Source organism: Pyxicephalus adspersus, chromosome 4 (assembly GCF_032062135.1).
Source record: "Pyxicephalus adspersus chromosome 4, UCB_Pads_2.0, whole genome shotgun sequence".
Classification (NCBI taxonomy): Eukaryota; Metazoa; Chordata; class Amphibia; order Anura; family Pyxicephalidae; genus Pyxicephalus; species Pyxicephalus adspersus.
Genome location: NC_092861.1, coordinates 58674874 through 58700326, shown reverse-complemented (window position 1 = coordinate 58700326; position 25453 = coordinate 58674874). Strand labels below are relative to the sequence as shown.

Genomic DNA, 25453 nt, shown 5'->3' with positions numbered 1-25453 from the left:
CATGAAAAAAAATATCCTCTTCCCCCCAGCTGTATCCCTCTAAGGCCCCATTTAATAGTGATATTACAAGGGGGATGGGTGAGAAACTATGTTAAGTGTAAGAGCAGGTGCAGGGCAAAAAGCCTGTTTATATGGAAGACCTTGTTACATGCTTGAATCCTTATTAGTAGTATTTTGGTTTGGTGTTCTTGGATTTTGTTTCACTCTGAATCTAGCTCTGAGTACTCTTTACAGCAAAGTAACTTTTTTTTTTCGTACACAAATATATATATATATATATATATATATATGTCGTCCTACAGCACTGCATATGCCAGGAGTTCTGCCAGAATTGTACTCAAAGAAATTACTTCTGCCCTATATAATTATAAAATGTTTTAAGTAAAGTTAAGATTGCAGAATTTGATGTGCATCAGATGGCATTTAGTGTAAAGGGGGTAAAACAAAATATTTATGAACATATTCCCAATTGAGACGTCAAATTTATCGTAATTTTTTTTTTCAAGAGTTTATGTTGCATGTCCATATTTAGGAGTTTAAATCAGAATCCTTGCCTTTCTAATTAATCATAGTAGAAAAATAACAATGGTAAATCCATGTGCCTTTTATTGCCCTACGGTAGAGGTTGGCTAATGCCGTCCTCCCGGTAAGTTGCCTGCTCTTCTGCCAGGCTTACATTTGCATCACAAATTCTTGTGTCCATGTCCAAGCTTTTGTGACGTGAACACTTCCTGTGTCAGGCAGGATTGGGATACTATACTTTGCTAAACAATGTGGGACCCAATGCTTGTATGTGAATGTTATACATATTGAATGGGTTAGTGGTGGGTTGGAGATTGGCTTAAATAAAAATGTGTGACCTTAGGATTTTTGTGACTCTGTCTTTGATAATTTGTATTTTATGATGGCTGGGCATCCATGGTTCGATTGGATACTATTGTCTAGTGCCTTGGTTAAGTGGGTCTTGAAATGTATGGTGCAGAAATAAGTATGAAGAAATGTAACACTATCTGTTCGAATAAAAAAAAAAGTAAACAAATTCGAAGTAAAATATATTAACTTACACACATGACCTCTTGGGTTAAAAAGGAAGTGCTGGCAAAATGATTCTGACAAGTGTCAGAATCCCAAAGCATAAAATTAAACCATAGCCCATTGCTAAAAAACAGAACTAAGCACACTGTAATTTGCCCAGAGGTTCTAGTAAAAATGGTAGAGCTTGTTTGCCAAACCAAAGTGACTGACCAAAAAGGCTTTGCTTAGTATGCATTTCCAGAATTCAAGACATGAGCTTTAATTTTCCAGGAGTTATAGTTCATATCACCTGAGTTGGTTTAGTGTCTCCACATCCAGTTCTTTATGCCAGCAGGGGGTTGTGCAGATTTTTTTTTTTAAACTTCCCACATGTGCGTCATAAAAATGCTTATCTTAATACTGGGTAACAATAACATAAATGAAGCTGTTTGCAGTAGTTTCTCTTAGATTTACCGATTCTTGTAATGCTACAAGTGGCTTTGGCATAAGAACTGCATGTTCTGTGATTGAATTGCACTCAGGTTTCATTTTATGTATTTATTTTTCAGTAAAAACATACATTTCAGTTATACCACACCATGGAAAAGGAATAATATGCTTTTGAAGTTGACTTCCTAATGAGATGCTTGTGCTTAAGTGTTGAATAGAAGGATTATGTAACTTTCCTTTTAAAGAGACCATACAGTTTAGTCTGGCAAACTTTGTGACCAACTTTTTAACGTGTGTGTGTTTATGTATGTGTTTTTGGATGAATGAGTAGTAGAATTATTTGGCTTCTTACAGTGGCTTCAGAAAGTATTCAGCCCCCTTGACTTTTTTTTTTAAATGTTATAGTGCAGCCTGAGGCTACAATAGCTTACATTTTGCCCCCTTCAGTATCTACACTCCTGTACCCCTTAATGACAAAGTGAATACACAATTTGACAATTTAGTACATTTATATAGGTATTTCTACTTTACTTAGTACATAGTTGCAGTTACAGCCGTCCGTCTTTATGGGTATGATGCAACAAACTTTGCACATGTGGATTGGGGACTTTTTGCCATTCTTTGCAAATCCTCTCAAGCTCAGTCAGCTTGTATGGGAACTGTTCTTGGGCAGCCATTTCCAGGTCTCTACAGGCAGTTCCTTTGACCTCATGGTTTGCTTTAAATATGCTTTGTCAGCTACGAGGCCTTCTACAGAGTTGGGTACTTTTCCCAAGTCATGTCCAATCCATTTTCTTTGCCAGGTGGACTCCAATCAAGGTGCAGAAGTATCCTCCAGTACTAACCAGACTGGAGGAGGCGTGTGGGGTCCCTTTAGAAGCCATGGTGTATGACCTCCACAACCCCAACTTCTTAGCATTTTGGCTGTTCCTCAAAGTTTGAAGCAGCATAGCTGTTGGGAGAGCAGGACCACCACCAGGCTTTTACAAGAGTGTTTCACACTTGAGAAGTTGAGAAGCTGGAATATTTTATAGGTAAAATTTGTCATTCAAGTAATAAATATAATCAATCACCTACTGGAAGTTCGCTTTAAGTACATGAAGCTACCAAAATGATATTTATAGCAGTGAAAAGTATTTTGTATGGACTTTCCCCAATTCTTTTAAACAAAAAAAGGAAAAGTATCCCAAACCTTTCGGAAAAATCATAATATGAGGGTCTTTATTGCAGAAAGGGATAAGTGGTGTCCGCTCTGCAATAAAACTTTTTTACCTGCCTGTTCACCATCCAAAAAAAAGCTGGCAGGAGTCTGCTGGGTATCCCATTAGCCCATTAGTGGAAATGGCACAAATGTGAATAGGCAAGTATATTTTTATTTTGGAGGGGATGTCACCGGTCCCATTGCAGTCAATGACCTACTTGATTGCAATATTTTAATTGCGTGTGTCCCTCTCTCTACTTACCGGGTGATGGAGATGGGCACATGGCCATAGCTGCAAAAATGTACAACAGATACTCTCCTGCCCTGCTGCTGCAAGTATGATATTGGAACAGCAGGTTCAGTGCAGGTGGGTATTGGTAGTGTCGCATGTAACTGTCTACAGTGTTCACTGCCTAACCTTCATCCCCCCCCCTCCTGCCCCTTAGAACAGAAGAACCATCAAGCCTGAAAAACAGGCAGAAGGCTCTTTGAGGGGTTGTCCTAACACATGCCCAATCTGCTACCACAGGGTAATTGATGTTATGGTGCCAATATATCAATTTGCTCCTTGCAGTGCCATGCAAATGAGGCGCCACAAGCTGACTAACCAACAAACTTGGACAGTTATGCTCTCATTTATGGTTAATCATGCCAAATGTACAGTCCATTTATACTTCTAGTTTGATATAATTTGCTACTACTAAACCAAATAATTACACTGCAATATTCTAGAACATTGTGTACAAAATTTAGAAACTCCACATATGTTAACTGAAGAAATTGCATTTTCCCTTTATTGCTCCTCCAGACTTATAAATAATTCTTCCAAACTGCTGTATGCTTTTTTCCTTTTAGGGTGTAACCCAAACATTGGGACAGGTTTGCCCACATAACATAAGTGATTTCATTCTCCTGCGCATTGCTTGTTTACTAAAGTCCCATTTTACTGTTTAATATATTAAAATATTTTCTGGTGTGGTATAATGGCTCTCCTAGTACAGCATTCTTTGTGTATAAATTCTTAACACAAAGCATTGGCTCACATTTTAAAAATCTTATAATTCAATTGAAGATGCACTGTATATGAGGAAGAGACCTCTAATATAGGTTGATCTGTGGTTTAAACTGTAAATGTTTGTTTATCTGCAATTCAGTGTAATTATAGACTGTATTACTGTTGTAATTTTTAAGTGTTTTTTTCCCTTACCCTTTACTTTTTGTTTGCAGGTTTTCAGTTGTTTAAGCTGTGCACATAAGAGGCTTTATTTGTTGATGCCTTAGCACATGCTAGTAGTGTCAAGCTTATCTGTTCACACCATAAATATTACTGAAAGAAATTGAGCTGGTCCATAAGTGTTAATCCTTGGCAAAGTTACTCTGCCAATATGATACTTTAAATCCAGCCATCCTTGTGGGTAAATTGTGCTCCATCTGTGAGAGCTTTGAAGGCAGGAAGATGTGGAAACTCCATACAATGAAAATGATACTTGGTGAAAAATTAAGAAGCCTGGGTCAAATGATGAAATTTGTCAGGTGAAATAACTATTGAACACGCCTAAATTTCTCATTAAATATATTTCTAATGGGGCCATTGACATGAAATTTACACCAGATGTCTAAGAACCCAAGTAATCCACACAAAAATCAAAACAAAATATGTCCATAAATTTGTGGGATGGCACAGGGAATAAGTTTTGAACACTTATTTGAAATGTAATACTTTTTAGAAAAGCCATTGTTTTATATATATATATATATATATATATATATATATATATATATATATATATATATATATACACATACACACACACACACACACACAAATGGTCTTTAAATCTTTTAAGGTTCTGGGTTCTTCTATGAACTCCGCTCTTCTGACTTGAGTCCAATTGAAAATTAGTGGAAAGAACTGGTGATTTACTGGGCCATTCTAGTAGCTTTAGTTTTCTGAAACCAATTGAGTGTTTCCTTGGCTGTGTGGGGTCATGGTCTTGCTGAAATGTTCATTGCCTGCATCCTGGTAGACGGCAGCAAAATATTAACAATAATGTCCTGGTACATTTCTCTATTCATCTGTCAATCATAAGAAGTCTACCAGTACAATATGCTGAAAAACAGTCCCTCACCATGTTGTTCCCACCTCCAAACTTCACTGTTGGTATGGTGTTTTTTGGGTGATGTGCAGTGCCATTTCTCTCAAACATGGTGGTTGCAATGGCATTCAAAGAATTCCCTTTCTTTGAGTCGCTGAACTAATATTTAGTTTTATACCCACTGTTTCTGAGGACTGCTGCACATCTGTGTTGCATGGAGTCCACCAACTTCTGGCGTTCCAGCCCAGGATGATTTAACTACATTCCATAATTCTTCCTGCATTTCTTGGGTTTTGAAATGATCTTTCCCCTTTTGGATCATGGCCCCAACGGTGCTCACTGGAACATTTTGAAGCTTAGAAATATGTCTGTAACCGATGCCATCAGTATGTTTTGCAACCATAAGTTTGCAAAGGCCATACATTAGTAATTACAAAGCAATCCTGCCCCTAACCCCCCCAGCGGTAATCCCGAGCTGATTTAGGGTGTCTTACATGCAAAAAGGCAATCCCGAGTCATACCTAAAAGCAGAATAAAATACACACTTAACCCTGTTAAGGTTCCCCCCGGCGTCCTGCCGGTCCCCGCAGGTCCTGGGGACAAGTCTGCCTCCTCTGATGTCCAGCCGCGAAGTGCAGAGACGTCCTATGGGGATTCCTGGTGACATTGGTGCATGTGTAGGTGCGTTGGGAAATTCAAATAGTTCTCTATTGGATTCAATACAAAAAAGCTATATTGAGTCCAATACAAAGAAATATTCATACATATATATATATAATATTTTTATTTTTTTAACAGATTTTTGTTTATTAATACATTTATTAACTATTAGACATGTCTGTGAGTTATGCCTAAGAATTAAAGGTCTACAATGTAAAATAAATTTCCATGCAAAAAATTGTACTGCTTTTTGCATGGAAATATGGCCAGAATTAGACCGCTAGGGGGAGTTAATATCAGCTGGTTTTGTTCTTACAGGTTTCTTGGCTTTCCATGCATCTTTGCACCTACTTTTCTTCACATGTTCAGTATTTTTTCCCTATGCCGTTTCACAAAACATTAATTATGAACATATTTGTTTTGATTTATTTGTATGTGCTGATTACTTGGGTTTGGTAATGACATCTGGTGTAAATGGCACCTTAAGAAATATATTCACTGGGGGAAATGTTGGCATGCTCAAAACTTTGTCCCACTGTAAGTTTAATATGAATGCAGATACTGTCTGTGACTGTTATATTTTAGAATTTACCTAAAGTAGCACATGACGTAGGTTTCTTGTTACAAAAGTATTCGGTAAAAGTTTGGTAGTTGTGGCAAAGTCCAATATACATTTCTATAAAAAAAAAAAAAAAAAAAAAAAAAAAAGTTTACCAGTTCCACGATTTTTGTTATTTTACACCACATTTTCGACAATGACAAAGTCTTGGTCATTTCTGATGAGATCCTTTTCCCATATGTTTGAGTCTGCTACATGCTGTTGGGCAAACATCAACATTTTTCTTATTCTCTACTTCTCTATAGTGTGATCTATACATCTCCATATCTTTTGTGCACTGTTTGGAGTCCTCAGAATTAACAGATTTGATAGAAAGGAAGACAAATTCATGTGCACTCAGAAAAAAGGCCATAGCTAAATTCACCAGAGCATTTTAGAAGCCAGGTTTATACATAGGAATACATAAAAACAATGAAGAGGATCTAGACAACAAATTGTTTACATTTTGCTGTTTAAATGTGTGTTTTGGAGGATGCAGTTCTCTGGCAACATTGGTAAGTACCTTTTGGGCCTCCTTTTTGAGGTGGATATTTACATAGGACATTGACAAGCAATTCTGACCCACCAAGCACCAACCTTGATGTAGCAGATTGTAAGAAGCATAGTGGTGTGAAGTTTCATATTCTGTTTGGGATGTGGCTTCCTATACGCCTATATTTAACAGAATGTTATCCTAACACAAGGCATGGTATGCTTTTCTGCTATATATCAGAAAAAAATGTAGTCTCTTCTACCCTATTATGTTTTCCCAGGGGTTTCATTTGTACATGCAAGGCAGTTGAAGGGCCACCGCTAAATCAAGCATGTTTGTTGCCTACAATTAATAATAAATTGCCTTTTATTTTTTATATAATGGCTAACCTGGTGAATTACTTTTCCAGACAGATAATCTACCCCTTTCTGCCCGTACATTGGGTACAGTCTGGCTAGTGCCTTTTGGACGGCAAAAGAAGGTTCTGCCAGTTGGGACGGCCCATAGCTGTTTGCAATAGGTGCTAATACATCTGTGTACTGCAGATGTTTAGGATTTTAGAAATTTTAACATCTGCATTATTCTTAGTAGTTTTTTGCTTTCCGTTCCTGTAATTTCAGATTGAGTTATGTTTAACTTAAGATAACATACTTAAAGTGAAGCTCCAGTTCGATGAAAAAGGTGTTTTTTTTTTTTTTTGTTTTTTTTTTACGCAGTGTAAGCACGTCTTAACCTACTGAAATTCCAAATTGATAATGCACTAAAAGTAACATGTGCACATTTTTACATTTAGGAATTTTCCTACACTGTGCTTTAGTGTTTAAACAAAAAAAGTGCTTACTGTCCTACAGATCTCCTGCTCACTTTGCAGCTGAAGTTGCTGTGGTTGATATGCTTCTAGACAGGCAGAATAAGTTTTTGGGTTGTGAGCAAACTTCATCTTTGCTTACTGTAAAAGGTAAATCAAAATGATCATACCTGCTTGCTGTTAACAATCATCATATGCCATTCTACAGTCACAGTGCACAACCTGCTGCCAAAGGTGACAACATGGAGCTCTACAGCACAAATTACAATTCTTTATAGATAGATTTTTTTTTTCTTCTATCTTTATATGTAGCAGCTGGAGGTGAAACAGCATTTAAGACTGTTCATATGCTTAGCTGAGAAACTCAAACAAAGATCTGTTTTATGATTTTTAAATCCTAGGGCTTGAGACTTAATAATTCTTGGAATAGGGAGAAGGGAACTGATTTATGCTGTCAACTATTTGTCCTGTAGCTCAGTGTGATTAAGTGTATTGAAACTTCCTTACACTTGTGCTTGCATGTCTCCTATTACATATCAAGTGTAGGAAGAAATGAGCAAAGCCTGTAGTGCTTAGGTGGTTGCATTTAAGATTGTGTTATTTTTTGAGTTACCTGAATTATTAAAAAAAACTGCCTAGTCAGTTACTGTTACTGAGTTACTGGGTCTAAAATGTGTATGTAAACCAAATCACCAAAATGTCGTCCATACATAAACCACACTTATGCTTTGCTTTCTCCAACTGGGTGGTAAAAATTTAAGATTAAAATGCCTCTTCCAAGAGATTGGATGTTCTTGATGTCCCTGGATGCACTAAAAAGTATATTATGCATCTTTTACAAAATATTAAAATTTTTCAAGAGAATTAGAATTCATACTGATTTTTTTTTTTTTTTTTTTTTTTTTTTAGCAAACTATCAAGTTTACATACCTTACATAGAAGCCATGAAACCCTTTCTTGAAACAAGATGGCACACTTGTTTTTGACACCATGAAGCAGTCTTATATGTATCCTGGTCTTGGAGTGACATTGGTGTGCCTCCATAGTACCTACTCACTGTACCAGTGAGTGATGGGTCTATCCACGTCATAGAAATCTGTGGCTGTACTACCCTATGTGGCTATAACCACAAGGAGCTGTGGCCACAGGATTTGTTATAAGTATGAATTTGTGGAGAAGGCTGTTACATTTGGGGGAGGGGTTTATAAAGTACAGCACAAAGTTGCTAAAAGCAGTCCGAAACCAGACTAACCTAGCAGGCAAAACCATAAAACGTGGTGTTAAAAAAACAAAAACAAAACCTTGCTCCCTCCCCTACTAAACATGAGTGCATAAAATTTAGCACTTGTCTCCACATTTTAGTCCAAGTGTGGTGTATATATTGATAAACTTTCCGTTCTTGCAATCTGTCAAATATCAATACTCTGTATATCTGCTTTATTGTTTTAGCTACGTGTTTTTTATTGATCTTTACACTTCCTGATGCAGACTGCAGACACTTCGGCAAAATGCATAGCATAAGAGAAATCTCTTGACAACATATGGAAAAATGTCTTCCATAGTATTTCACTATATAAATGCTAAATAACTAATACACAATGATGCCTTCCTACTTCAAAATGCTGCAATATGTTTTTTAAACCAGCCAAAGACCATATAAAAGGTGCTACAGTTGGTACCAGACAGTTTTTCAGTAGCAAACCATGTAGTTCCTCTGAAAGTCTTCATTAGGTCATTCAGTTGGTCTAGGTTCAGTTCTGTAGTTGCAAAAGAGGACCAGTTGTGGAAGAACTAAGGTGTTTTTCTGTCCATGTTGTTAATATTAAGCTAATCAGTTTACATTTATTTTTTTTCAGCAATAAATAAGTTGTTAATGAGCTGTAATAAATGTGTTTATTTTATAGATATCTTGTGTGTATGGTCATGCCAGTCTTGTTAATACTTCTTTCTTTTGTTGTACTAAAGGGATGTGGCATTCTCCTATTTAAAGAATGGATTTGATAATTGGGACAAACACAGAATTTGTACCCATGCTAGAACAAACAAGTCAACAAATATTCATTTTTAAGCTATTCTCCCATAATGTCTGCCTTTTTATCTTGTGCTTTGTAGCAAGTTACTTAGGATGACAGTAGTTTCTACTTGATGACCATGCAGACAGATTTGTAAAGTACTGGGTGTTTTTCACTCTTAACAGCTAAACCGAGCAGGAAGGTGAGTTACTAGTGGGGGAAGGACTGCAGAAAAGCCTTTTTTTTTATTTTTTTATTTTTTTTTTTTAATTTTGCTTGCAGATATTTTGGGTTTAAAATATTACATTTAAATGTATTGCACACCTTCAAAATTATACTCAAAGCAAACATAAATATTCAGATTACAGCTACTGCTGATTCTGTGATTGGTTAGGTTCAGCATTTGGAGAGCTCCAGTAAACTATCCAGACTTAATCTGTCTGTCTTTTTTTCCCCTATTTATATGCCTGTTTTGGGGCAATATTAAACATGTATTGGCAGTCGTAGGGATATTAGTATTACTTGTAATTATATAATGCATGCTACACACTGCAGCGAAAATAAATTTATTTTTGTACGACTGAAATACAGCTAGATTCATAGAGAGTTAGGTCCATTTTGTTAGGATCAATGCACTGTGCCTGGGTATGCTACAAAAAATGAAACTATTACTGGTAAAATTAAATTGGAAATTTATTAATGCATGGCGATTTAGTAAAAAGCAGCTCACCTTCAAGGCAGTTAGACAGGAGTGCAAATACAGGATATCTACCACTTTTTGAATTGGACCCAATGTGTTTGTCTTTGGCTTAGCTGACCAATTTGTCTCACTGCCCACTTAGTCTATTTAAAGACTAAAATCTGAACTGCAGAATCTTCTATGCTGACAGCTGAATCTTAGGAGAAATTGAAGGGTTAAGAGCATTTGAGCCACTTGATATTGTTCCAGCGTAGGTGTTAATTACTTCTATTCCGAAAGCTATTAGGATCACTTCTTAGAGATGTTCCACTATTTTGATTTGAAAACAATCTCCTCCCCTTTCAAAGCCACTAAAAAGTATTCAAGCTCATAGTTCACATTGTGGAAGGCATATGAAGTACTGCGTAGTTTATGAAATCCTAAAAAGCTTCAAAGAAGCTACCCGTCACCCATTAATTTTCCATGGACTAATATTATTAGCCTCTGTCTTTACACAAATACTACATGTGTTTAGAAAACACCTGTGTTTGCCACTTAAATTTTGCTTAACAATTCCTAAAGGTTTTGAAACCTAACTAAGCCTTAGTGTTACAAATCTTAACGGAGAGCCAGTTTAAAATTCTGGACAGGGTTTCAGTCCTTTTCTGATCATTTAAAACTTTACTAGCTCTTGGCAACACAGCAATCATCAATATAAAAAACTACAAAAATTCCATAATGCATTAAAATTTTGTTTTAATTTAACTTGTCTGTATTAAGGCCAAAAACATGCTTAATCGACTACAATCGATAAGTATTGTAGAATATGTTGTATGTAGCATTCAGATATACTATTAAAGAGAAACTAAAAAACTAGTCTTTCAATTATTAATCTATTCTTACTTACTTGCACTAAAATGTCAGTCTTCCCTGGTGGCGCTGGCTGGGTCAACTTGTATACATGAAAAATACAATAATTTATGAAGTGTTTAGATTGTGACTGGCAGGATTACATTTTCTTCCTCTCCTGAATTTCTCCACCCAGACCCCCTCCCTCACTAGCTGGAGACCTCTGCATGAGAGCTCTCAAGCTGAAAAGAAGCAGGAAGCAGCTGCAGACTGAGCAGTCACACTTGAGTGACATGAGTCCCAGGCAAGGAAAGAAAAAAAAATGGCATAATTAGGGCAGTGGGAGTGGATTAGAAACACTTCCACCAAGGATGGCATTTCCCAGATTGCACCTCACTGCCTAGGCGATGGAGGGACCTGGGGGTGTGGCTAGAACTCGTTTTTCATGTTTAAAGGTCAAAGCAAGCTGGGGAAAAAAAAATTCAGGTGATACCTTGGGCTTATGTTATCCATAAGACAAAGTTGATTTTGTGAGTATAGATATGCTTTAAAAGTCTGGTAAATTTTGCCAACTACGAACAGGTTTTTACAAAATTCTCCCTTTTCCATTGACGATATGTGCTTTTAATTTTTAAGTTATATTTTCCCAAAGACAAGACCAACTCAAAGAGAAGAAAAAAGAGGGAGAGCCTTGACTAATAAACAGGATATTATATAGCACCAACATATTACGCAGCACTACATTAAATAGTGGTTGCAAATGACTGACAAATACAGTGATTATAACCCGTCTTTATTTTGTCTGAAATCAGTAACAAAAAAGTGTTGGCTTGTGTTACAATGTAACACTTATAGACTATATAACCTTTTGCCATAAAGTCTTCTCACTTGCTACCTTTTTGTGCCTAATAAGGAAATCCTTCCGCTTTCATGTTTATCTGTTTGGCCGGGATTTTTTGCATTACTTAATAAACTTGTCTTGTGCATTCTTTTTGTTATCCTAAATAGTTTAATTAACTACAATAGTCTCTGGTCTGGACTACTGTAACCTCCTCCTCTCTGGTATTCCACTAACCCGATTCTCTCCTCTACAATCTATTATGAACGCTGCAGCCGCTCATCCATCCTTCCCACCTCTCCTCTTCCGCTACATCTCTTTGCAGTTCTCTACACTGGCTTCCATTTCACCTTAGAATCAAATTCAAGCTCCTGTGCTTTGCCTTCAAATCCCCCCACAGTTCTTGTCCCACTTACATTTCTGACCTGGTAAAAAAATACTCCGCTAGCCGCTCTCTCCGCTCCTCCAATGACCTACTACTAACTTCCTTACTCACACAACCTCATCACATGCACGGATGAAAGACTTTCTAGAGCTGCCCCAACTTACTGGAATGGGCTTCGTAATCCTTTTCGGCTTGCTCCTACCTTCTGCTCATTTTAAAAGGGCACTCAAAACCCATTTTTTCAAACTTGCCTACCCATCTTCTTTTGTCTTTTGAACAGTCACTTCCTCCCACCACTACGTATCTTCTATTGTGTGTAAATTCCCCCACCTACAGTGCTGTGCTACATAAATCCTATTTAATAATTATATTATTGATATTAATAACTTGATATCTTGGGACTTGTTTGTGGAGATGATTGGGTATAAGACATTGTGGGGGATAAGAACTGTCCACAAAAAATGATGTGCCATTAGGCCACAACACGAATTGATGCATTTCTGCAACCTAAATGCAGTATGTTTATATCTTTCTATAAGGAGCTTAAACACAGCTATTTTTTTTTTTTTCTCATATATATATATATATATATATATTTTTTTTTAATTTAATGCAGGTAGTAAAATCAGAAGCTTCTGAAGGTGTACCTGTCAGAGCTGCAACTAATGAAACAAATGAGGCGAGTCCAGATCTCATTATAGAGGCTCAGTTTGACAGTGGAGCAGAGGATGACGGTTGCAGTACATTGGCCAGTGAATTCAGTAATCTTTCTACTGTGAAAGGTAACATTTTAACTTACTTTTTATATATTTTCTTTTTCAATGCTTGAAGCTCAAATACTTGCAGTCCTCTTCCCCTGTGTCACACTTCTTACTTCAGCACGAGTTTGCCATCCAAGCCTATTGTAAAGCATATGTCATATTTGTTGGTACTTTATAAATGTAATAGTAACAGTAAATAGTAATAGTAATTTTTTTTAGTAATGCATACAACATGCTAATATAAACTTCGGTTCTCTTCACCAGATCCAATGGTATTCATTTATGCCTTCTGCTAGCAATAGCCGAGAGTAGAAGTCATTTTTTTTTTTTTTTTTTTTTTTTTTTTAGTGCCCTTGGTAAATCGGACTCCCCAAACTCAATAAACCAAAAATTACCCATTCTGGTGTGAATAAATATTAATTTAAAGTGCTGAGAAATAAAAACTAGTGCATTTACTGTGCTCACTTATCTTACTTGGCCAGTATTTATAAAACACCTATATGACAAACTTTTAAAATATAGCCCATCAATAAATCATGGGAAACCTCTTATTATAAAACAGGCAGGAAATATCTTACTATTGATAATTGTAAAACACTTGAGCAGGCTGCACTTTTAAGTTAGAATCTGAATCCTCTGATATAGAACAAAAACAAAAGTTCACACAGCCATATATATATATATATATATATATATATATATATATATATTATATTGTATATGTATATGTTTTAATGTGCTTGTTCATAATACAATTTAACGTAAACCTGTGTAGACAGCAAGTACACTAAAGATTGGTAATGTTTTGCTGACATTTCTGTTACTTGTTAGGGGGACTATTTCAGGAAACATTGAAGCATTTTGGTCCGCATAATTACTGATCGTTACCAATTTACAAAAGATTTACAAACATTTCAAAAAACATCAATATTTTTCTTACCACAATAGTTTTTTTTTTTTTTTGTGCCATCGTGGAAATATAGCCACAAAAAAGTTTAGTTGTCCATTGGCTCCTTTAGGTGATATTGATACACAACTTTTTAAAAATACATTTGTTTTTGTTAACATCACCAATTTAGAATGCAATTTTAGGCAATCTGAGTAGCAGTAGCTGATCATCTGTTGGTGCTAGGAGGTACTAATTGCATTGGCTGAGAAATGGGAGTAGTGACATAGCATGCCAGCATCGATTCTAACAAATCGGCAATAAAAATAAAACCCTAACTAGCCAAAATTTTGTCTTGTGTCATTCTCCCTGGGACCACAGTGGGTCTGCCACAAAGCAAAACTCATAAGGAGCAGAACCAGACATAGTGCCTTTTTATTGGCAAAACTATAGACTTTGGTAAGGACTTCAAATAGGTCTTGGGTATCTGCGCCTCAGGGTGTCCTTATCTAGTATCCCATGCTGCTTACTTTGACAGTATATAAATAGGTATCTCCAAGGGTGGGGGAGAGGTTGGCCATGCAACAAAGAAGGAATAAGAAGGCTCTTTATTACCTACCCACTGCTTCCATGCCTTGGATCTGCACAACTCTGCCTAGGTGTACTGCCACATAAAAAGCGCAATAACTTAGAATAAAAGTTCTTCAAACAACTTTTGACATGGAAAAAACCTTTTGCTGTTCTGTTTTTTTTTAAACTAGGCATTAAGCGCATCTGAAGGCACGCCATTTAATATTTAGTAGACTGTAATATATTGGGGTTACATTTGTAACCAATTAGGATGTTAGGGTGTGTTATGTCCTAATGAGCAAAAGAATAAAATGCAGACAAAATGTTTAAAGTAAGAATTGAGGTATCACAAATATGTTCTCAGTCTATAGAACAAACCACACAGATCACACAAATGTTCAGTTGCTGTGCAGTCACCATGGATAACCTCTTCTCTCAATCTGCTGTACAAATGTTATTTTAACCTGAAAATAGTCTTTTTCCTGCTTTTACGGAAGCCTATGAACATTTTGTAGAAATCTCCCTAAAGATCATCTTTCAGCAAAAAGGATTTTAATCTCCTTTTCTTCAGCCAACAGACTTCCAGTGATTAAAGGTGGGACTTGGAAGGCTAATTTTGCAGTGACTGCTAATCTGTGGATGGATAGATGACTTTTAACATGGGAGAGAATTTGTTTTACAAGAAGCTGTCTGAGGCTGTAATCTCTTAAAGAACAAAATATATTTCTTGCGGAGATGATGCATTCTAAGAAACAGTTTATCATGCTACTGGTAAAAATTTAATTTTACCAGGAGAGATAAAGCTGAAAAGTCAGTGAGATTGTTACTGTGACTCAAAGATAAGCATATCATACTGGCTTATTACTTTAGTTTTTTTTTTTTTTTGTTTACCCAAACATTAATTAAGTTCACCTTCGTCTTACTGTAACATCTTAAAACTTTACAGTGATTAATCACAAATCAAAGAGAAATGCTGGATAGGCTGTCTCTGGATAAAGGCATACTCTTGAAGGACAGACCTCTAGAGTAAAGCTACGTACACACGTCAGATTTTTATCGCCCGATAATCGGCATCGGGCGAAAATCTGCCGTGTGTACAGTCGGTGTCGTCCATCGTCCGGACGATGGACGACAGCCGACAGCCGATCGTAATGAAAGTGAAGGGGAGCGCGCGCAGCAGGGTGCCACTCCGTCGCTCTCCCCCTCCCCTCTCCATAGAGCATGAACGGTGCTGCATGTACAGCACCGTTCATGCATCGTGCACTCCCTTGTCGTTGGAAAGGATCGTGAAAGATCCTTTCCAACGACAAAAATTGGCAGTGTGTACGCAGCTTTAGACCATGATCTACTGACTAGTATCACCTTCAGCTGTAGGACTCAAAGTAAAAAACAAACAAACTTGGCTTGGTGTCTAGGAGGATTTTTTTTTTTTTTTCAGCAAGCAAGTCATTAGCATAGGGACAGGCTGGTTAATATAGTTTATTCTGCTCTCCCATTAATTGGCATATGCATTTCAATGCTGCAGTTCGGCTCCCACAGCCCAGTAACTGTTTTGTAGTTTAGTTTTGCTTAGAGTGGCCAGCCTTAAGGTCTGTTTAAGCTGCTAGAAGTGATAAGTTGATAATTTTTCTCTTTATCTAAACTCCACCCCCCCCCCCCCCCCCCAATCTCATCCCCTTTCCTTCAATCATGTATTGGGGTTTTCGGCCACCAGGGTCAGTAAGCAGTATACTCCAAATGTGTGTAAATTTAATTTCAGGTTGCAAATGGCTGAAAGTTTGTAAACGTACATTGCTTCCCTGGTTCTTAGTTTTGATTTTTGCAGCATTTCTGCTAGATATTTAATGATCACAATTGGGTATGAAAGCCAATAAAAGCTGTCACAACATTAACACTGATTTAGTAGATTCCTGTTAACTAGTTCAGTGTTTAAAATGTATATTCATACATGCTTGTTTAAAAAAAAAAAAAAAAAACCTTTAATGTATGTTAATAAAAGTTGATGGTTTCATAATAGTTATGTTAGCAGCACATCTGTTCACTGCTGAGGTCTTGTCCTTGCTCTGCAGCTGTGCTTGTGACAAATTAAGGCTAAATACAAGTGCTTCAGGTTAATGCAGTCACATACACGTAACCATCCTATACATCTTAATTATCCCTGGCGTTTCCTTGGCAAGGTTTTTGTAAAGCTTTTAAGCTTGGATTTGAGCCCCATTTGTATCGTTTATAGTTTTTGAGCTGATGTAAATGTGAACTCTTAATCTGGCAGTGTTCAGCATGAAAGTTGTTTTAGCCAGCAAACTTCAGGTATATGTCTCTACATCTATATTCAATACATTACAGGATCATGACATCCTCTCCAACTATCACCAAAGGTTAATCATAGAGAGTGTCCAGAATTTTTTGCAAATGACCTATTTACTACCTTTTTATGACTGCTCTTATTTTAAAAATTTGTGATATGCGTGAGGATGGATTTTCATTTTAAGGACTTGAAACTCTTGTTTACCTACCAATCTAAAGAGCAGCAAAACTAAGTCCTGAATGTTGTGATGATGATTGACATTATCTAACAGAGGTAGTAAATGTTCCACATTTTTAAATTAAATTTTTCATAATCACAAGTGCTTAATATTCAACAAGATTCAATAGTTGTATTAATACATTGACCAATCATACCTGCCACAGGTTGCGCCAGCTTGGTTGGTACTTGTAAACACTAAATATACAGGTATACTAGTCGCTCATAAACCAACTTGTAGGTACCTAAACCCATATTTCTCCTTGTGGCTGTAAACAAGTGCATCTTTCTGCCCCGAATATGTATGAATTACCCGTTTCCCAGATAGTGCACCTTTGGGAAAGAATAAATGAACCTAAAAGACATGTTCTTTGTAACTATTCCCGAGCAAACTATGTCTATGAAGAACTTAGTCTGAGTAGAATCAAGTTTATTTTATTCTCTTAAACTTCTATACCCTTTTTGAATGTATTTATGGGAGTTTATACAAGTGTTTTAAAGCAAGCCTAAAAATGCTTGTTTAAAATGCTTCTAAATGCCATAAGAGTCATAAACTCTTCCATTTGTTTTCAATGGAAACATTTATAAGCAATCAAAATTTGTTAAACTCTGCAAAGGGGTTCTTGTTTTGCATTGTTGTGCTCCTTTTTTCTACCGATCAATGGTAAGGCAAAAGCAAATGGCTCATGCGCAGCCATTTTACATTTTATGGGCCCCATGCTGTACGGCCAATTGCCTATATGGGAATTAAAGTTTCCAGTCACCCCATTGGTCCATTTAAAAAAACAAATTTTATATAAAGTTGCAGCAACAAATTGTAACTCCTGCTGTTCTACTAGAACATACAATTTATAACTTCACAATGTACTCAAAAGAGGGCGCAACCATGGAAATGTTACTCAGGTACCTATTAATGTACAGCACTGCATAATATTTTGGTGTTATATAAATCCTGATTATTATTACCAAAAAGTCACCAAAGTCCCCTCATTTTATCCCCCCCCCCCCCAGCCTGTTAAATAATTAAACCCCAGTGAATCCTCTCTGCTGCAAACTAGATATCACCTTTTAATTGCTGTCATTACTTAGTTGGGAGTCTTTACAAGAAAAAAGCTTTTAAGTAAAGAGATTTTCTATACCATTATTCAGTATTGGGTTACGTTAAGTTTCCAAAAGAACTAGAACTGTCTGAAATGGGATTTGAAGATGCCCCTTAAGTTGTCCCTCAACACTTATCCAAGTGGCTAAGAACATGGTAAGTTAAAGAACTGTTCCGGGTCTGCTTTTTGATCCATCTCAAGATGCTGTCCTTTCCACTCTGTGGTATATAGGCATTCAAGCTTGCCACCACCTTAATGTACATGTCATTGATATGGAGCTGCATGTGGAAAGTTATGGGGAAGCCATGTCACAAACCCATCCTTGACTTTTCAGCCCTTTCACCCCTGTAATGCAGTTGCTATTCTTAATAAATGTTCAGAACACCCCTATCTCCAGGGCCATCTAACATTTGGTATTATGTATCATTTCTCCAGTTCGGCAGCATCTGAAACCGTACAGGCCGTGCCTTGTTCTGTGTCCTGTCCTGCTGTACTTCTGGTAACTGCCAGGCTTATGATGGCTGAAGGCAAGACCCTGCTTGTGTGAACCCCCCCCCTAGGTTAACACATGGAGACACTCCACCCTTGTGTGCTATAACAGGCTGTTCTCCAGATGTCCAGTAAAAGAAATCGGTGAGGGCAATCTTTACTATGTTGCTGCATGATCATCCCAAACGTCTAACGGCTTACTCAAAACCATTCATCCCTTGCATATGCTTTGCTGAAGTGTTTAGTTTTTATGCTACAACATTCTGTAACAAAGTCTCTTCCAGTGATTTTCTCTATGTTCTATAGTAACCAATTCAACCAGGAATATTCAAATTAGATGCAAAAAACGTCCTAATGGTAATGGTTTTGTCTTTCACATCAACATGATTTTTTTTTTTTTTTTTTTTTATGGTCAATGATTACACTGCATCACGAAAAATAAATATTGTCTGCTACTTGGTCCATGTGTCCCATACTAAATCAAGTGCCCTGAATCCAAATCTGAAGTTTGATTCTGCCTAGGATGTCAGGATCTTAAGTTAGTTACGCGTATAGTCGCGATCAGCTACATTCTCTTGTGATGGCTGCATGGTTACTCGAGTGATCGTGAATCACTTTTCTAAAATGGCCTATTTCGCCCACCTCCTACAGCTTTACCATCAGCAGTAGCATTGGTGCCAATTTTTATTCAGGAAATTTTTCGTCTTTTCCGTATGCCCACTCATCGTGTCAGATCGTGGGGTGCAATTTGCTTCCCGTTTCTGGAAAGGTTTCTGCAATTCCCTGGACATCTCTGCAGAATTCTCTTCGGCCAATCACCCACAAACCAATGGGCAGACGGGAAAGAGTCAATCAGTCCTTGGAACAGTATCTTTGAGCCCTGGTATCCACCCATGATGATGACTCGGTGGCTCTGAGGAACTTGAAATGCATTTGGGCTTCAACCTCAGAGCACCTAGAGCAGTCAGCTGCCTGTTACAAGAAGTTTACTGATTGGTGTCGCTGTAAGGTCCCTTTTCTCCTACCTGGAACAAAGTCTGGCTCTCAACAAAGAATATTTGTTGCAGGGTGCCTTCTCTGAAGTTTGTTCCTCGCTTCATAGGACCCTATGTCATTTCTGCCATGATTACCCTGATTTGTTATAAGTTACGCCTTGCCCAGGAAAGCACATATATTTTGTATATCCCAATTGCAGGCCAAGAAGGAGTGCCACCACCTTCAGGTCAGCACAATCGTTCCACTTGTGTTCTGAATAGGTAATCAATTTCAAAATGATGACCACCTCCATGGATTTGTATGTTTTTATTTTTTTTTTTTTCCCCTTGGCATGAGCAAGAGAAACAGAAGGTATTTTGTTACCTTTCTTGCAACAATACAGCTTTCAAATTTGCTTTGCTTATGTCTATGAACAATCTCCAATTTTCTGGTAAGCAATTGCAACGGAACTCCATCATCAGACCACTCACATTGGTACAAAAGCAAATGTCGTTTTCCAGCTTGTAATAACCTGTGAACTTTGTGGGGCGATCACGAAAGTGTGAAGTTGTTTTTCTTTTTGTAGCGAATTCCACTCCTTTAATCTGAAGGCTAACTGTTTTGACTTCTCTTTTGACAAAGACAGGTCCCTTAATAGATCATCCAAATCTGTTTGGCTTAAACAATGTGGCTTACCCTCTTCAAATTAGGGTTCATAACATTCATTAACATCGACATCATCCGACATGTCACGGTCAGTAACAACAGATGTAGGAGGGACTGGCACTGTCTGAGGGACTGGTAGCAGTCCGAGTGATGGTCTTTTGGCTCACGCCAAACCATAGGCATTTTATTCCTTTTCCCATTCACCCACTGTTTGGCCAATGTAACACACCTGACAGCAGATATGAGGTGCCCACCTTTTATCCTGATCTCCATTTCACATTCAAAGTAATACTTGTAAGCAAATCTCACCCTCTTGGTTTGGTTCTTGCGTTGCTGACACGGGCCATATTTGCCACAAATGTAGCAAAAATTGTCCGGTTTATTAACAGCTACGCCTACTCATCTTTAGCTCAAAACCGACTCACTATGGCGTAGCTGTACTATGCAAAAGGATGTTTTCACCCTAGACAAGCCCTTGGTCCATCTCGCTTTATATACAATCTATAAAATATATACTATTTCTGACGTCCGCTAACTGACTTACCCAGCCACTGCTGGAACATGCATGCCACCAAGCGACCTGGTATATAATGTTCCCATGTAAAAATACATTACCTAATTACTGACTATTTGAACAGCTATAGCACGTCTATAATCGTTATACATAAAAAAATCTTTATGTGATAGGCAAATTCTGAGTTCCTATTTGGAATCAGCACACTCAATATTATGTAAGTCACGTGTTATTTCCAGTAGCAAAATTGTTGTTGTGCAGTGTTATCTATAATCCATTTTATTGGGACTTATTCATGAAACTGTAAATATGGTGTTCACTAAATAACCTGAACCAGGAAGAGAATTTTAGGTGACTGTCATCCTATTTTGTTATACTCTATTATTGGTACATGAATTTGTGTATAATGGCTGTAAATAAATTATTTGATATTCAGTAAACCTTAATTTTAAAACTTTATTTTTATCTTCACGATTTATGTATAGACGTGCCTTAGTATTACCCTAATGTGAGTTTTTTTTTCTGTGTTGAGAGTTGAAGGATGGAGCTCAATTTCCAGTATCTGACAATTGTAATAAATTTTTTATAGCAATCATCCTGTGTGAGCTGGGACACAATACATCATTTCCTTTAACGTGGTGAAACGTTGTTGGAGTCAGCCTCTCCATCCTGCTAAAACTCTGTCAGAAGTTAAAACCGTTTTTACAGAAAAGGCACTGCTCCAGCTGATTTCAGTATATTCTCGCCCCAGGAACTGAACTATTTATAAATGAACAATATTGTGGCACATTGCCCAAGGTGTGGCCTTTTAGGAAATGATGAAGGTGCCAGCAGGGTACTAGATTGCCCAAGTAAGAATTGCTATACAGTGAGTAATATATTAGTCACAGCGGCACTAGAAGTTGTCAATTTGAAGCCCCAAGCACAGCTTTTGTGGTGTTTAAGACTGGCATACAATTTAATTCATGGATGGACATGAAACGCGAACAAGACCTTTTAATTTCATAATTTGTACTTTTTTCTCTGTAGTCTACTCATAAACTTAAAACTCCACTGTCCGTGTTTCAAAGTTGTATGTTTTTGTCACTCATTCATACCAGGTTCAAAAGATTTCAGGTAGCCATTTCAATTCACATGCAGTCATAATCAACTGTTTTCACAATTGGGTATGACATTTTTCAGGGCACATTTCCTAAGGTGCATACATGTAGACAGGAAGTGGCTGCAGGAGAGGCAAAACAATGCTAGGTTTAAAATAAAAAATAACTTTAGGTTGTCTTTTTTTAATAGGGTAAACAATGGTAGTTTACCATGTTGTGCTTTAACAAACTGTATTTCAATTTAAATCTAAAGTACCATCTTAAAGATTACCTTTTTTTTTTTGTAGTTTTTAGTTCATGTATATGTAGTATGTACATAATTTTGGATCCTGTATTTCTATGCTGGTCCTGTAAAACTATTACATTTGGCTTTTTAATTAGCATAGATTTGTATAGATTGTTTTAAAGCCATCAGGTTACTGAAGAAGTTCCTATCAACTTCAGAATTGTTTGCTCCTCTATCGTGGAACTGGTCTGTGTATACATGAGTCTTAGATCACTGTTACTCTGGTGGACTTGGCATATGTTTTAACAGACCTCTTTCCAGCTTTTGTAATATGATGGTGGTGTTTGGAAAAATTTCAGTGCAGCTCGTGTGAGAGCTCTTAGGTCAAGTGTGTAATGTTATTTTTATCTATTAAAAAGTTTATGTAGGAGAGGCTGTTTTTCCCAAATTGTACTGTAACCTGATAAAGATGAGTTATGATGACTACAAAGGTGGTTTGGGCCATTTGGCAGTCAGATGAGAATGTGTCTGACTTTAAGTGGAACATGTGAATGCGTTTTGAGGAGCTTTACTCAAATGAGGTGTAGTCTTTTGGAATCCATCTTTTGGCTACTTAAAAAAAAAAATACAGATTTTGGATGGTGTACAGGTTATTAACATTAGTCTTATGTGTACATACAGTATGAATGTATGAATCATATGGTGTATATCTGGTTATGGGGTCGACTATGTACTACATGGTTACTTGATGTACTTTAATTGTATCGCTGACCATATTCATAACGATACTTTTTCTTACAGTTATATAAAAGACTAACCAAATTCAGTTTTTCCACTTTTTGGGCAACATGATTTTCATTGAAAATGACCAATATCTTTCGAAGTCTAGTCTTTCTGGTACTTACAGACCTTTCCTTAGTTGTTAGTTGTTACTATATTGAATGGTATTTATGTCCAGCATAAGGGTCTTTAAATAAAGCAGTGTACTGTGTGTTTCTGCAGATGTCTACCATATATACTCAATTATAAACCAAGAGTTTTGGCCTCGATGCCATGTAGGAATGTTTGTACTCGGGCTACTAGATGGCAGTGTCCTCATGTAAAGTATCAGTGTATAACAAGCACCTTCTGGCTGAAACTGGGTTTGTAACATGGCACCATCTACTGGTTGCCCACCATTCTACACAAAAATCATTTAAGACCAAGTGACCAATCATAACCACCTGAAAAGTTCAAAATACGTGTGAAATGTTTGTAGGGGTGGGTGGTTTAAAAGAATACCAGACTAGTTCTATGCTCAAAATGTAGTTTTTCGCCTGAACTGCATGTAATTTGAAGTAATTCAAAAATAAAAATACAATAATAAAGGCTCTGAATTAGTGGTTTGGGTAGTTTCTAACTACTTAAAAACCACCTGCTTTGTGTGTGGTCATTAAAAGGCTGATAGGCTGCAGGTGTCTGCTCTAAATAAAATGAAGCTGTGAATTTCTCCTTCATGCCTTTTAGTTTCTGGAGTTACAAATATGTAAATAGTTCATTATGAGTACATAAACTTCTGCCTAAATTGGTATTAACCTCCCTAGCGGTTCATTTCTTTCCGTTTTTTTACGTCTAAAAGCGGTACATTGTTTTTCGAAAATTTATTTTACAGTATATTATAATAGTATGAGTATAATAAAGTTTGAAACACAAAATCATAAATACACACAAAATAAAAACAATAAATTTAAAAAATCTATTTAAAAAAAAAACACATTATACTATTATATATTCTGTAAAATCAATGTTCTTGAAAACAATGTACTGCTTTTACACATAAAAATCCAATGTATTGCATTCAATACAGTTATTTCATATTGAATGTAATACAAATTGATTTTGAATTTCCCGCCCCGCCTGGCTGGGACGTACACACGCACCAACGTCACCGGGAACTCCCCCGGTGACTCATCGGATCCAGAAGAAAGAATCAATCAGATCGCGGCGCTGGACGACGTGGGACCCCGGCGGATCAGGTAAGCGCTGTATTTACTAACCTTCCATAGGTGTTCCAACCCCGAGTGTGACTTGGGGTTACCACTTTTAGCAACTTTTTTACCCCGAGTCACACTCGGGGTTACCGCTAGGGAGGTTAAAATTAACTAGTGCCCATGGTATGAATCTTAAAAAATTACCTATTTTCTAGGGAGCCAAGTGTAAATAATTCTGTATATTGGAAGCTCAGGGTACATGCACTGTTATAAAAACCTCTCATTTCGTGTTTACACTAAGATAGGTATTTTAATGCAGTTCTTGGTTTTAGTAGTTTGTAAAGCTCTCTTGAAACTTTTAAGGTGTTTATGCTACTAATAAAGTGTGTTAGTAGTTCAGATCGCTCTTTACTATACCATATAAAGTTTTTTTTTGTCTATGTATTAGGGATGTTGCAAAGCTCAGTCACAGGTGATCTGATTCCTGAACTATAAATAGACTCTTTTGTTAATACAAAACAAGGTTACTATGTGCAAAGTGTAGATCGATTGCAGTTAATTACATATCATTTTACTATATTGTACTTGAACGATTGGCATAGTATATCTTTGTAATTTTGTAAATGTAAAGGACAAATTGAGTAGCAGTTATGGAAATATGTACAACTTATTTACGTTTGTCAATTCATTTATTTTTTGCTACATATGCCCTTATTACCAATTATGTACAGGCTATACAATCATCCAAACAAAAAATGAGCAACTTTGTTATTAGTTATTATTTTAGCTTCATTTTTAAGCATGTTGCAAAGAATACCATCAAATGTCTTGAACAGTTCATTATATGCTAGTACATGCAAGAATTATGTATGTTTTTTTGTTTAACTCTCTCCTTTTCTGTTTACTTTGATTCCATTAGATATTAAAACCATGCCAGCTAAAACTGGAAGGAAAAAAGCACCCTGTGATCCGGTTAACTACAACACCCAAACAGATGATTGCTTTCAAAAGACTGCAAAGGTAAATAGTTTGTGATCGTTAATGGCCTTCCTGAATATTTGCAGCTATAGAGCAGGTTCACACTGGGCACATGTGGGAAAGGGTCTAGAGACACAATAGTAAATGGTATGTTGCCTGAAACCTCATCCAGCATGGCCGGTTTGGCAGTGGGTCTATGATGTTCTTGAAGTGCTACACATACCTCCTAGCTAGCTAATGGTACCCTACTGTGGTTGGGTAGCTGGGTAAAATCCTCTGACCCTAGTAGTGCTACTGTCTGTCCAGGAACTCACTAATGCCCAGGTTCCCCAGGGCACCATCCAATATTCTCATCCCAGATGTTGCTGAGAGTGTATAGAGGCATGTAGAGACCATACACCGTACTGAGCCACATTAGGAATTGAATAAACTCATGCAAGTTTGATCTTGTATTTTAGTTTTTTACTTTGTTCATTTTGTTCCCCGGTAAATTTTGCTATGCATATCAGTAGATTTTAACCAGAATATTTTGTTTGAAATTATTTTTGTTTTCAGTGTTCCCCCAGTTTTTACTTCACAGGAGATAACTGACCATTGGTTGTCCACTGGGGAAT

General features: G+C 37.0%; 1 protein-coding gene across 2 annotated transcripts in view; it reads left to right on the top strand.

Annotated features, from left to right (window-relative positions):
- The window catches only part of DIS3L2 (DIS3 like 3'-5' exoribonuclease 2), a 157719-nt gene that overhangs the window by 32138 nt on the left and 100128 nt on the right, over nucleotides 1–25453 (top strand). For both annotated transcript variants that reach the window (XM_072408312.1, XM_072408313.1), the window contains 2 exons: nucleotides 12700–12865; nucleotides 24781–24881. In XM_072408312.1, the coding sequence (XP_072264413.1) occupies nucleotides 12700–12865; nucleotides 24781–24881 (267 nt within the window). The remainder of the gene's footprint in view (nucleotides 1–12699; nucleotides 12866–24780; nucleotides 24882–25453) is intronic.